Consider the following 14,328-nt stretch of genomic DNA (forward strand, 5'->3'; position numbering starts at 1 on the left):
TCCAAAAAACTATAAACTCTTATTAATAAAATTTGGCATAAAACAACTTTTATACAAAAATATGAGAAACTAAACCCATCAAAGTAAAAATTCTTAGAAAAAAGCTATATAATAAATTTTGTTGAAACATAAGTTATATTTTTGCAAACTTTACTAAAAAACCTACGTAATTTCCTCTTAAAATATTCAATCTTGATCCGAAAATTTGGATCACATCTTTGTTATGGAATTTCACTTGATGAACTTTGTACTCATGAAGTTCAAATGACAGATATAAATAAAGAAGATTGCACAATGTAATAACAAGACTTTTATCTTGAACTGTTTGATCTACTCAAAATTTCTTGTTGATTTGTAGATTTTTATGTATTGACTTTGGAAGTGTAATCATTTGGTCGAAATGGTCTATATATGCACATGTTAATGGCATAGAAGTCAAGTACAAATGCTTGGGAAAAAGTAAGAATGAACACAAAATAAAATAAACTCAATCACCAAATGCACCACTGTGAGACAGACCTGAGGCCACAAGAACTATAATCTAATGGAATTTGAAATCCAAAAGTCAAAAGCTTATCATGGTAGGTTCAACTATACTTGACAATGAGACCAAGTTCAAGCAAAATTAAGGCAGGACCACTGAACCACACATCCATACATGTGATCTTCAACCATTCAGATTCTGCTGCCCAATCATTGTTTCTTGACCCCACAAAGCAGACGAAAACCTGTCTCATATGGTAGCCTCGACTTCGGGATCAGTTTCAACAGGCACTTGGGGGGGAGAATTATTTCCACCTCTGAGACGCGAAGACACATTGTCGATGGCCGAGTTGAGCTGACTGATCTTTTCATTTAAAGTCTGTCTGGTTCTCTGCTTTCCAGCAAAAAGGAAAATGTGTAAGGAAATGGCATATTCAACTAGCCAGAAAAAAAGGAACAAGAAAATCCATGCCATTAGCTTACTTCTAAGCCTTCATCGTAATAAATTGGTTTCCTGGCCTTTCGAAACCCATATTCATCTTCATTAAGAAGAGATCTTCGAATCTACAACCAGCCACCGAAAACAAAAATGTAAACCACAATTCACCAACTTAAAAAATAATGGGATGCGTTTCAAATGAGAGAAGCAATGCCTGAGCCAACCTTCAGCACACAATGCATAGATATTCTACACAAAATGTATTCAGGAAAAATCTATATGATTTGATGGAAATTTCAACTTGCATCACCATGAATAGATGCAAAGTAAATTGTACAATTAAATATTTAACAGAAGAGCAGAGCTGACAACTAGTAAGAGATGTTTTAATACCAAAACAAGAAGACACCTTCTTAACAACATTTTACATGGATGTTATCTATTGTTAATTTAAAAACAATAAAGATTTGACTAGCCATCTCCCTATCATTGATTGATGATTGTAAATCCCACTGTGGGATCATGTGAGACTGATCAGCAGTGTGAGGAAAAATTAGGCAAAAGTCTATGGAGATATATAAAAAGGAGAGCAGAAGCTTAGAATAAATGTCATGACATATCCCAAGTTGTGCACTTTCCTAATTCAAGCTCAATTAACTAAAAAGTTATATTTTCTTCAGCAGAAAATAAGTGATTGATGAGTGTAAATCCCACTGTGGGAAATGAGGCAAAAGTCTATGGAGATATATGAAAAGGAGAGTAGTAGCTTAGAATAAATGTCATGGCATATCCCAAGTTGTGCACTTTCCTAATTCAAGCTCAATTATCTAAAAAGTTCTATTTCATTCAGCAGAAAATAAGTTTGAGTTTGAGATTGAGACAACCCTTTTAAGAGATAAAGCTAGAAATCCCATATCCAATTTCAGTAAATAAAGCATATGCAAAAGTGGGAATAACCTGTGGAGCGAATACGTAAGCCAAGGTGCCAAACACAGCGCCTCCCAGAAGAAAGCCAGCGACAAAATCACCACCGCCGCCGCCGCCTCTATTACCATCATCGCTACACCAGCAGCGTAGAAAAAAAAAAAAGGGGGTAAACTTAATCAAGTGATTATGCAATCCAAGACTACAATTTGGGTGTATAAATAGACTGAACAAACTATTGGGTACCGGTACTCTGAACGAACAGTGAAATTGCGGTTGGTTCTGAATCGATTGGATTTGGTTTGAAGTGATTTGCCGAGTGAAACGGAGTTAATGGGGGCAGCAGCCTTGAGATTGGGATGAAGATGAGATCCGCCTGTAAAAACATGCAAACATGGAGAAAATCAATGAAATAGAATGATATGAATATGCATATTGGGTATTCTGTATAAACCCTAGAAGGAAAGAGTAAGAGAGAGAGAGAATTACCAGAGAAGGAGAGAGACAAAGGAGCAGAGCAGGTGGCCATTACGATTACGATTATGAAACGAAACAACAGATCTCAAGTTGGGAACTGCAATCAAAATTTATACAAACAAACAAACAAACAAACCAACCATTGATTTTGATTTAGAGTTTTATATTGTTCAAAGCTCAAGGACAGATACGACATTTCCTTATCTCTCTTTCTTGGTTTTTTTTAAAAAAATAAATAAATAATTTTAGTTTACAATATTATTAACGAAGAAATTAAAATAAATGGAGTATTGGTTACTCCGCCCACTTTATATATTTTTTTTACTTTTTATATTTTGCAACTATTCTAATATATTTTAGGGCACGTTTGTGTTAGTCCAAGCTATTTTACAAATCACTTGTCTATGGATTGTTGTTATTTAGGGGGTGTTTGGTACGAGGGTTTGGTTTGGTGGGAATGAGAATGTCAAATCTAACCCATGTTTGGTAAATTTATTTTTAATGGTTTGGAGGTTTGTATTTCTAAGTGGGTCCCATTTTTTAAGCTTGATTTGAGGGTAATCTTAACCCTTTTAAACACTTGAGTTTCACATTTCATTAATCTAAACTCCTTCTAACTCTGCTCCCCAAACCCAAACTTCATACCAAACTCTTCATTTGTACTTTAAGGTGTCTAATATCGCATGAGGTGGCACATTTACCTCATTATTGGTTAGCGATATCACATAATACTTATTAAATTTAATTAAGTGGGACCCGATATTGGTTTACACCAATAACAGTATGCTACTTACTTGTGGTATTGGGTACCAGTGGTGCCCCTTAGCAATTCTCTTGTTTATGAGTTATGTAAATAATGTGTTATATTTAATAAAAAAATTAATATATTATATATTTAGCACAATTTTTAGCATTATGCTCCAATGCATAAGTGTAAAAATTATTGTAAAATTTAATATTTTATTAATGATAATTTGATATTTATTGAAAATATACAAAAAGTAATTATTTTTTTTTATATTTTATTGTTGATAGTATAAGATGATAATAAAATAGTACGGTAAAAAGTACAGCATTCAATGAAAATAGATAAAAATAATAAAAATTAGATAAAAGTAAATAAAAAATGTAGTATTTATGATAATATAAATATGCATCATATTATATTGTGTGTCAAGTTTGGCCGAACTTTTAGTATATGTCAAATTTCACATACTATTGGAGCAAATTTTTTGTAAAGTGAATTATATTTTAGCAATGCATCACCAATTTGACACTCTGTTAGAGAAACTATTAACTCAAATTTTTTTTTATATGATGTTGTTTGTTGTAATTACAACATCCTCGGTATATTTTTGTAAAATTTTAAAGAATTTAGTAAGCTAAAAACAAGGTTGAAATTTTTTGTACACGTGTGATGATTCGAAATATCTAAAATATAAAATCAAAAATTGAATCATTCACTTATTTAGATATCTGAACCAAAAAACTACCCTATTATATAATATAATAAAATATAGGCATCCCTAATGCAAAGATTCCCATATAAAATATACCTACTTACAAAATCACTTGAGAACTATGCTCCAAAGTTTGATTTGGACAAAATTTTCCTTTCATTTGCACCTCTCCTTTGTTTTTGTCTCTATCAAGGGCAATTCCCTCTCCAACCACACCAAGGATTAGGGTTGTGCATAAATTTTTACAACTCGTCCAACCCGAATAATCCACCCAAACCAAACTGAAAAAACCGCCAAAACACACAATCCGAATAAATCGACTAAAATTTAAACTGCCCAATATAACTCAACCCGCCTAATTAAGAACTTATTATTAATTTATTATTTTTAATACACTTAAATAAATATATTAAATTTATATATATATTTAATTAAATTTATATTTTAAAAATATATTGTTTTAAGCTTAAAAAGATAAACTTCACACTATTAATACTAGTATTTAAAAGAAAAAAAATACAAAAATGTAAAAAAAAAAAAAATACAACTTTAGTTTGGGCGGATTGACCCGACCAACCCACCCAAACTATTGGACAGGTTAAATTTATTTTTTTCTTAATTAGGCAAGTTAAGAGTTCACTTTTGCTAACCCAAATATGACATTGGACAGATAAAAATACCTTTTAACCCGACCAACCCGCCTAATAATCAACCCTACCAAGGATTAACAATTTTGCCCGAATTGAACTTTTTGGAGCACAGTTTTCAAATATCAATGCATAAAACTCAAATTTCCCAAAGCATAAAAACAAAACACAAATTAGTGAATCACCCATCAACAACTGGCAAAACAAAAACAAAGCCAGTAGTAATACTAATACGAGCTCATAAAAGCAACAACATCTTTAGTTTTAGTATTATCAATAAAAGGTAAAGCAAAGTTTAAACCCCAAAAAAAAAAGTCCTCAAAGAACAAGATGTCCATTTTTGCCATTTCATTTCCTATTGTCTCCAAATTATGCCGGCGGCGGTTATCATTCTCTTTATATACAAAAACAGTCAAAATCCAAGATATGATCAACCTTTTCCCCCCTACAACCCACCCAAAAAAAAAAAAAACACTACAAATAATAAAAAGAGAGAGAGAAAGAGAAAGAAACCAAAGTTGACTGACTGAGAGGTAAAAGAAAAATTATTAGTAACTTGTTGTGTATGGGATATGAACAGATTCCTAGAACGCCCCCCAGAGACGAAGGCCCTGTGAAGTGGAGTGAACTTGAGTATTATTATAATAATTATAATAATAATAATGTACATTCTATTTTTCTGTGAAACCCCTAAACAGGAGCAGTGAGGTATTCACAGGATGATGAGGGTGATGATGGTGCCTTTCCGGCGGCGGCCGTAGCTGCTGCTCCGATTTCGCTGCTGCTTTCACTGGAACAGCTTCCTCTTTATCCGGGAACGGGAACGAGAGAGACAACGAAAGGGAAGAAGAATCATCGTCCTCCTCATCTATAACCTCTGCGGCTTTATCTGGAGGCTTATCCTGCTTGTTTTTCTTGTCCGCCAAACCAACAAAGAACGGCATAGCCTTACTTTGCGGCGGTGGCTTTGTCTCTGCTCCCAGCGCGAGCTCAAGATTTGGAAATCCATCGTGAAGCCGGTGATCGTCGTTTACACCGCCACCGCCACCACCACCCAATGATGTTATATTCTTCCAACCCTCGGAGCTGCTGTTCCCCTGACGTGGATCCACGGGGAAGAAGCGCCTCTCGGTAGTTCCTAAGTCCTCTGGAATAACTTTCTCATCACAAGCTTCGACACATCTCTTCTCTGTTACCAACAAATAGGGAATCATCTTCGGATTCGATGCGATACTACCACCGCCGCCTCCAAGAGAATCTTTACAATTATGAATACCACATCCAAACACGTCGCTTGGAACGGTTCTTCGCCTCTTCCCAAAAATTTCTTCATCTCCCAGCAGATTATTAACTCCATTCCAATGAATGTTCGGACTTGCAACGTTCGAAGCTGGAGGTGCCCTATCTGAGAGATCTATGTGAGGTCGTTTCCTTTCCATAGACGAACACTCGACTCCTATGCTGTCCGATGAACACTCGACATCTATTATGCTGTTCAAATCCGTTCCTAACGCTACTTTTTTATTCACATACCCATCATCTTCTCCCTTCAATTTAATCTCAGGTTTATACTGAGCCCTAGAATCGTCAACAATACTTGCAGTGGCCCCAACTCTCCCATCTAAAAACTTTTCCTCGCAATCCATTTCCGAAAGTTCTACATCGTCATTTAAAGATGGAAGAATCTTTGATCTTGAAGATGAGTAGTCCTTGGTATCAACAGAGGTATCGCAATGCAGTTGCGGTTCCTCGCCTATGCTACAGCTGTTTACTCCGGCGACAACTGCAGAAGGTTTCGTCTCTGTGTCCGGCCTGTTCTCTGGAGGACTAATTTCTCCCTGTAGAAACAAGGCAAAAACAAAACACGATGTTGATAGAAAAAATAATTATTGGAAAAAGGAAGAACAAAAATATATCTATAAAGATAAAGTAAAACATAAAAAATAAATAAAGTTACAAGGTTGAGACAACTAAGGATATTAAAAGACATTACAAAATTTCAATTTTCTACGTGAAAATCAGATTAGTCAAGCCTGCAACACGTGTTTCCTTAAAGTCTTCTCACAAAAAGGGTCTTTTAAAGTCAAATGTATCTTCTAGAACAGCTAGAAAAATGGACAGAATTAATTTACCAGGAATATAAAAGCAGATTATAGTGCCATAATATTCCCCCGAAGTAGGGACTACCAAGGAAAATTTGATAATATCATAAAGCAATAATATATTAATATGTGCTATCACACTACGTAAAGGAAACAAATATTACCAAAGAAAGGCTCAAGCATCTCACCTTTCCATTTCCACTCGGGGCGGTCACATTGCCGGTGCATTTTTCGTCAACTATACTATCTTGCACAATTGAGTTAGCTTTCAACCCTGAACACAATGGTTCAGAAACTTTTTGGTCACTGCAATCTCCACTAATTCCAGCACATGCCTGATCAGAAACTTTTTGGTCATTGCTATCTCCACTAATTCCAGCACATGTCTGATCACTTGCACTAGAAGCTAAGACTGGACTACAAGATCTGTCACGTGCAGGAGATTCTTCATCTTTACACTTGGGTAAACAGAGTGCATTCGACACTGTCACGACAGCGTTAGGTTCATATTTGTCCACTGACATCATACTAGAACTGGGGAGAAGGAACTTGGATGAATCAGCAGAATGCACCTTCCTTGCCCTGAACACACCCCATAAGAAGAATAACATATTCCAACCTGGCAATAACAGAACAAGTTTAGCTGATGGGATGTCGAATTCGCATTTATTATGTATAAATGGTGTTTAACCTTAAATCAAATGGCACACCAATCACAAGAGGCATGATTAAAGTAGCAAAGATAGAGCAAATAAATAAACACCCACCAAAAACAAAAAAAAGAAACCAAATAAAATGAACGGTCGGCAACTTAAAATCTAATAGACGTACTCATTAAGCTAGCACCAATCAAATCAAAATAATTGTTATAAAACACGTAGTGAATACCATATATCTTCAAATATATTCTTACGCTGTGAATTCTCTGGGAGCTGATTGGAGGGGAATATTAAAATTTCAACACCCTCAAGATTCCCTTTAAGAGCTAAATCATTCTTGATCATACCATCCAACAAACCCTTGTAACTTTTCTCGTAGCTGCAAGGTAGCAATCACACAAAAAACTTCAAACTAAGGAACAGAAATTAAATGTGTTACAAGACAACAAGATCAAATTAAGCCGAGCGAGAATATATATACCAACCTCTCAAGATCTTTGGCAAAAAAGTAAAGAGCAATATTATCATCTTTAGCACCGCCATCATTAAACTGTGTTGGCCATGCACTCAAGCGAGGAACTTCACTCAGTAAGAGTTTCTGTGGAAATTTGCCTGCTACTTCAAGCACCCTGGGGGATGCACACGTTGATAGATGTGCTTGGATTCCACCACATAAATCAAGAGAGCTACCACTTCTATGGATCTCAAAACACCCCCTATATGAGAATAACAGGACATTATCACGAAAACAACATAGAAGAGCATTGAAACAAGAGAAACCAGAATGGAAGAACAATAAATAAACTCTGCAGATGAAAAACACAAATAAATGGCAATAAAAGAATCGTACTGCCAGATGTATTCATATTCTGGAATGGTTGGCATCTTCAGAAGTTGAGGCGATGTTGCCTGTGCATGATTAATAAAATCCTTCGCCATAGGTTTTACGACAGTGGGGACAACTACCTCTGAGTCCTCTACTTTACAAGAGAGCTTAGAATCTGTTGCTGGCACAGTAGGAGACATCATCTTGCTGACAGTTGTATGCATAGACTCGGAGGTGCTACTCCCTAGAACTGCTTGCCGCATTTCATGTGTTCCTTCAGGAGGAATAATATTTTTCGGCTTATTTAGAGCTATAGTTTGGTCTTGACAGGCTATCTCTGAATTCAAGTCTGTGTTTGGTGTCAAAAGCTCATCAACTTGATCAACTCTTTTCCTTCTGTGTATTTCAGGCTTTCTAAGCAAAGCAGCTTGAATTGCATCTTTCAATTTACTGCCCTTGTGTGTCTCCTCCCTAGAACTTCTAGCACCAGAAGAATCAATACCAGAAGCCTGTGAGCTTCCAGCCGTGCAAAACTCTGCAGAATGACCGATTTCTTTACATTTTTGACAGAAGGTACTTTTAGAACTAGTTGAAACAGTCATCCTTGGGCGAACAGCAGAGCTCTCCTTTAGTTTCTCTGTCTGTTGTGTTACATCCTGTGATCGAGTTAACCCATCTTCCATAATTCCATCAACATTGTTAGATGGTTTATCAGAAGTTAATGAACAAGTTGATAAGGCTTCATCTTTGAGGGTAATATGATTCGACTTTGCTTCAGCGCCAGAGTTACTAACTCCACTAGCAGAAGAAACTCCAACTGCAATTTTAAAAAACCAAATCAGTATCAAACGCTTACATTGGTCTATAATACTTTTTCTTTTACACAAGCCAAAAATAAAACTTGATGTAAAGAAAAGTAGCAACTAAACCATAAAAAGACACTTAACAAATGTAATTTTGAAAAATCGAATAGAGCAACTCAGACACCTCTATCAAAATGTCACATTGTACCTGATGAAACGGGGGTCTCTACAGGTTTACGAGCTAGGTTACCCGTTAATTTTGATGTGCTTGATTTTCCTTCGGAATGAACCTTTGAATCTCGATTATTACTTGCAAAAGAAAGCAAACTGGATTCAACACGAGATGCTTGGTCAGACTTAGGCGTTGAAGGAGTAGAGCTAGTTGTTGAGCTAACTGGGGGGCGATCTAGTCTGGACAAATGTTTTCTCTCAAATGCAGGCCGCTCTCTTACTTGTTTTGATCCTTTTAGATCAACAGGGGGAACAAACCTAGGTGAAAGCATTTTTACTTTCGAATCAGCGGCACTTGAGCGGCCCATGTTAGTAGATTTAAATGACATTGATTTGCTTATCAGTCTTCCAGGCCTCTCCTTCGTATCAAGAGATATGTGCTCTTTACTTCCCTTTAGCTTTTCAGGAACAACTTCATCTACAAGTCTAACTTTTGGTTTGGAATTTGTGATGCTAAACGATTTTGACTTTAACAGTGTTCCTATACAAAAATAAAAAATTCATGGTTCTCAGAGAGAGAAGCAACAATAAACATATGTGGATAAACAAAACAAGTAACTTTACTCCACCTCCACATAGATGGAAGATAGAAAAGGCAATTACAAGAATGAATGTGAAATATGTTCAAGCTACAAAAGGTTGTTTGCTCACCCTTTTGAATGCGATGACCAGCTGCAGGAGGGCGTGATACTTCCAGCATTTCAGATTGCTTGCCTGAAGATGCCGGTTGTACAGGCCTTGATCTCTCCCTATCTAAGTTCTTGAATGAAGACTCGCGTGATAACGATGCCACTCTGTTAGGGCTGGACGACTTTGGTGATCCTAAACTTGTCTCAAGAGCCTGCCTTTTTGCAGCAGGGGCTGCTTCTAGATTTTCTACAAGTCTCTTGGAAGGAACTTGTGCACTAGAACTGGCTTTACTCATTCTTTTTCCCTCCACTTCTAAAAGTTACACACAAAGTGTCATTTCACAATAAAATAGCATTTTTACAGCATTTCTTTTATCGAATATGCACTTTAGGCATTACCTTGCTTTTGGCTATTGATTTCTTCAGCAAACTTGCATTCTTCACACATCCAATTACTTCCAGGAACCTTCCTCAGCATTTTTCGCATGCAATAGCTATTATAGCAATAGCAATGTCAAATATGCAAATTCAAATAATCCTAACAAACAAAGCAACAAATAAAATGCGCCAACAGAAGAATACATGTGAAGAGGATGGTTTAATCTTACGTGTGTTCTGCGCCATCACTACACCTGCTACATATAGCTAGCATATCTTCACGGCCAGCATCCCCACAAATATCACATACTTTGACCTGTCTCAACAAAAGAAATCAGAGAATTTATGTCTCAAAATTTGAACACTGTATCGAGAATATACAAAATACAAGAGAAAAAAGCAAACGCCCCTACATTAATATTAATAAGATGTTGCTAGCTAGAGTTTATATTCGCTCTCCACACACACACACACACACACACAAAATATTTATTTATTGGAAATACCCCAAAGATAAAATAACAAAATTAATATATATATATATATACATATTTAAAAAGACAAAAAAGCTCAACTAAACCTTTAAGAATGTTGGAGCCTAATGTTGTTCATTGCTAAAATACAAATTAGGAAATAAGAAGGAAAAAAAAGTGAAGAGAGACCAAGATGACTGGAATCAAAACTACATCTATGACTATGAGATTCAGAAAACTAAAGAGACCCAACTAATGAAGGCACATCAGCAAATTTATTCCTGCAAACCTCTGTAGCTCCATAACCATAGTTAAGTTACAATTTACATAATTATGTTCTTTTGAAGTAATTCACAACTCACTATAATGAGTCAATGTCTAATTTATGTATTCTCAGGCTGAAACCCTAATTAATAAGAGACTTAAGGAGCCATAATATACAGAGTAAAGAAGATACAACATGAATATATACAATTCAGAGAATATACACATAAGGAAATGGAGCAAACTGAAAAACGTCACACGAGAGATTCGTTCATAGAATAAAAATAATGCCACTACTTACATCATGCTCCACAATGTCAGATTCATCACTATCATCAGATTTGGTTTGCAAAGGAGGCTCCCGCACATCAAATTCACTTGACTTCTCATCTTGCTCGCCTTGAGCTGCACATTTCAAAGTTTTGTCGGTTGATTCCTGAACATCATTAGTGATCTCCGCTTCCATCTTCGGTAATATTGTTATAATGCTATCAGTATGGGCAAGAGATTTCTGAAAAGATACACCATCAACAGCTGCCACTTCTTTTGATGAGGCACCAATTTGTTCAGAAGTGCAATCAAATAGTTTATCCTGTAAAAGGCATATCAAACCTCCTCAAAGGTCAGTAAAATGTGGATTAAGGGAAAAATATCTACACTATAAGGATGAAAGTAGGAGCTTAGCACCTTAGGGTAGCTACTACTAGCATCTGCATCTTTTGAAGATGGTGTCTCCTGTCTCTTTTTTGATTCTTCTAAACCTAAACTACTAACTGAAGCTGAACTACATGACAGGGCTCTCCTGTCTACATTCTTGCTACTATTACTGACTGCAACATATGCGTCATTAGCTCTACTAACGCATGAAATGTCATCATCGTGAGCTTCTACAACTTTGGCATCCTCACACTTATTTGGGAAATCTCGAGTGCATGAAGCACGAACTGGTTTAGGGGAAACTCTAATCTCTCCATTAATTCCAGCAGAGACCAAGGGAGGCACCTCAATGTCAAAAGCATTATCAGAAGATCTTAAGGCTGCTTTGCTGTCAGCATTTTCAGATAACGAATCATGACTAGAACTAACACTCATTAGGTTGCTTGTTTCACTGGTTGTTTGCTGTAAACTGTCACATGTCTTATTCTTAAAGGAAGACGAAGTGTCACCCACATTCACAGAGTACTGGCTAGCCACATTTACACGGCCAGTTTCATCAGAAAATTCTTCAGTTTTTGAAGCCATTAGAGATCGATTAAAATGCATACACGATGAACAAGGAGCAGCACACACGTTACAAGCCCCAGACTCGCCTCTCATAGGAATTTTATGGCTCATGGAATGTTCACTACATTCGTTTTCAGATATAGAAGAAACCTAATAGAAAAAGAGCACAAACTTAGAAAATAATGAATAAAAAACAAGGCATCAAAAAATCCTAGCTTGTTATGCACTTTCTACAGATGAAAGCAAATTTGGTTAGAGAAGAGTACTCAAGATATATTGTCTATTGTACTAAACTACTCTGTTTGATTGACAAGTTAAAATGTTTGTACGGAAATAAACCACAGATCAACCTAACCTAGCAGCTATAATGGTTCCAAAAAACAAAATAGTGAGTTACTCAATGCCCTTAAACGCGCTTTGGGCAGATACTTGCTTTGGCGCCCCCAAACACTCCCACCATTAAAACCACCGCTAAATAACTAAAAGAGCTGAAGCTCATGCTTCCATAAAGTTCAAGCAAATTGAAGCGTTCAATACATAAAACAAAAGACTATAAACAAGAGCAAGAAATTCCGCTTCTAATAAGCTATAGCCCGATCCAACAACAGAGGGTTTTAGCGCAAAACAAGTTACAACAAAAAGAAAATGGTAGAAAGTAGAAACGAAAAAGAACATAGATTACCCTGTCATCTCACCATATTCCTCTGAGTATCATGATCAGTGTCATCGGAAGGCCCTTGCATGCGATAACTCCCTCTCAAGACTGGTGTGATCTAAAAAGCACATCAAATTACATTAATTACAATACCCCTCTTCGATAACCACTTAGCAAGAACATAGAATGAGCAACATCATCCAAAATTAGATCAATCAACAAAAAAATTAAAATCCCAGAATTGAAATTGAGTCCCCAAAATGAGGAAGTAAACCCAAATGAGTAAAAGAAAACTGGAGAGACCAATGCCCAGAAGAATACAAACAAAATTTAGAAACGGCAACCATGATAATAGAGAAGAATGAATTGAATCGGGAAGAAAATAGCGAACATTAAGAAAGAAAAGAAACCCTAATTAAAAAAGGATTCCATGCCTTTGGTTCCAAAAGCATCTGGGTGTGGTGGTAGAGGTCTTGGAGTGGGCGCTCGTTGGGGTTCGGCATCCTCGGCGGAAGGATCGGAGCGGAGCGGAGCAAAAGAGAAACGAACCGAATCACAAAGAAAGGTCTGAAAGTGAGAATTGCAGAAATTGATGGGTGTGGTGGATGTTCATCTAAAAATTCAAAAATATTGGGGAAGATTGAAAGAATATAAAACCCTAAATTGGTGAAGAAATGAAATCGAAATTAGAGGTCTTCGGGAGAATTGCAGACTATGTATGAATCCATCCATATATCCATCTATCTATCTATCTGTGATACATACGTGACAGAGAAAGAGGATCCTATACCTATACACCTATACATACAGGTATATAAATACATATACAAATTGTGAGTGTATGTATAGTATGTATATAGACATAAAAAAAAAATGGAGATGGAGTATAAATATGAAATTCTTAAAAAATATATAGAAAAAATAGTTGTATATTAATGATATTTACATGTATAGATATAGTGAGAGAAAGCAAAGCAAAAAAGCAGTAGAGTACCTCTAAAGGAAGCAAACTAGTTGTTTTTCCTCTTCTTCTTCTTCTTCTTCTTCTTCACTCTGAGTTTCTCTGTGATCTGATAAAATCAAAACTGTTGAAATCTCTTCACCATTCCATTCATCTGCCGATACGTATATACATATACACATATAGATATAGATATAGAACGAGTGAGAGAGGGGAGAGAGAGAGTAGTGAATGAGGTCTTGAAAGAGAGAACGAAGGAAGAAACGGAAAATGTTCCTTTGAAAAACGAAAATAGAAGAAATGGGTAAAAATTAATTTTCTGATTTATTATTTATTATAATAACGAAAATCTCTTCTTTGCCCTTTGCCATTTTTTTTATTTAATTTATTTTTTTATTAAATGAAAAGATATTATATTTTATTTGTCAAGAAAAATATTTATATTTTAATTTAAAAAAGAAAAAAGGGTTTCGGCGGAGTAACTCTTATTATACGAGGCCGAGGCGGACAAAGGCGGAGGCGGCCGACAACACGTGTTACATTATTGGGCTCGCAAATTGGGCTTTTTTGGGCTTTTCTTTTGGGCTTATTTCTTTGTGGAAATTAGTTCCAATACTCATTGTAAATTATCCATTTTAATTTTTACCCACTATTTTTAACTCTTATTTTAGTACCTAAATTTTCAATTAATGT

At 35.9% G+C, this 14,328-nt stretch overlaps 2 protein-coding genes across 8 annotated transcripts; both read right to left on the reverse strand.

Annotated features, from left to right (window-relative positions):
* Positions 1–390: 390 nt before the first annotated feature.
* On the reverse strand, positions 391–2,494 carry LOC133834137 (uncharacterized). Its single transcript, XM_062263636.1, has 5 exons — positions 2,336–2,494; positions 2,093–2,222; positions 1,880–1,982; positions 967–1,047; positions 391–874 (listed from the first exon to the last, which is right to left on the reverse strand). The coding sequence occupies exons 1-5, from the start codon at positions 2,373–2,375 to the stop codon at positions 734–736; spliced, it is 495 nt and encodes a 164-aa protein (XP_062119620.1). The 5' UTR covers positions 2,376–2,494; the 3' UTR covers positions 391–733.
* A 2,249-nt stretch (positions 2,495–4,743) lies between these two features.
* Positions 4,744–13,906, reverse strand: LOC133834138 (protein PARALOG OF AIPP2-like). Of its 7 annotated transcripts, none has more exons than XM_062263638.1 (14): positions 13,669–13,906; positions 13,109–13,241; positions 12,715–12,792; positions 11,483–12,169; positions 11,097–11,387; positions 10,289–10,374; positions 10,080–10,174; positions 9,703–9,993; positions 9,029–9,532; positions 8,042–8,834; positions 7,677–7,907; positions 7,446–7,570; positions 6,721–7,151; positions 4,744–6,268 (listed from the first exon to the last, which is right to left on the reverse strand). In XM_062263638.1, the coding sequence occupies exons 2-14, from the start codon at positions 13,175–13,177 to the stop codon at positions 5,102–5,104; spliced, it is 4,848 nt and encodes a 1,615-aa protein (XP_062119622.1). In that variant the 5' UTR covers positions 13,178–13,241; positions 13,669–13,906; the 3' UTR covers positions 4,744–5,101. The 7 variants fall into 7 exon arrangements, with proteins under 7 accessions (XP_062119622.1, XP_062119627.1, XP_062119624.1 ...); XM_062263643.1 differs by having other exon boundaries at positions 12,715–12,782; positions 13,669–13,718; XM_062263640.1 differs by lacking the exon at positions 13,109–13,241.
* Between the last annotated feature and the right edge of the window lie 422 nt (positions 13,907–14,328).

Source organism: Humulus lupulus, chromosome 5 (genome assembly GCF_963169125.1).
Source record: "Humulus lupulus chromosome 5, drHumLupu1.1, whole genome shotgun sequence".
Taxonomy (NCBI): Eukaryota; Viridiplantae; Streptophyta; class Magnoliopsida; order Rosales; family Cannabaceae; genus Humulus; species Humulus lupulus.

Bases quoted from the DNA above. Each gene is read 5' to 3' on its own strand.
- LOC133834137 (XM_062263636.1), bottom strand. From the start codon at position 2,375: ATGGCCACCTGCTCTGCTCCTTTGTCTCTCTCCTTCTCTG. The intron at 1,983-2,092 runs GTACCCAATAGT...CTGCTGGTGTAG, and splicing joins ACTGTTCGTTCAGAGTACCG to CGATGATGGTAATAGAGGCG. The intron at 875-966 runs GTAAGCTAATGG...GCTGGAAAGCAG, and splicing joins ATTACGATGAAGGCTTAGAA to AGAACCAGACAGACTTTAAA.
- LOC133834138 (XM_062263638.1), bottom strand. From the start codon at position 13,177: ATGCCGAACCCCAACGAGCGCCCACTCCAAGACCTCTACCACCACACC. The intron at 7,908-8,041 runs GTACGATTCTTT...ATTCTCATATAG, and splicing joins GAATATGAATACATCTGGCA to GGGGTGTTTTGAGATCCATA. The intron at 7,571-7,676 runs GTTGGTATATAT...GCTACCTTGCAG, and splicing joins TTTGCCAAAGATCTTGAGAG to CTACGAGAAAAGTTACAAGG.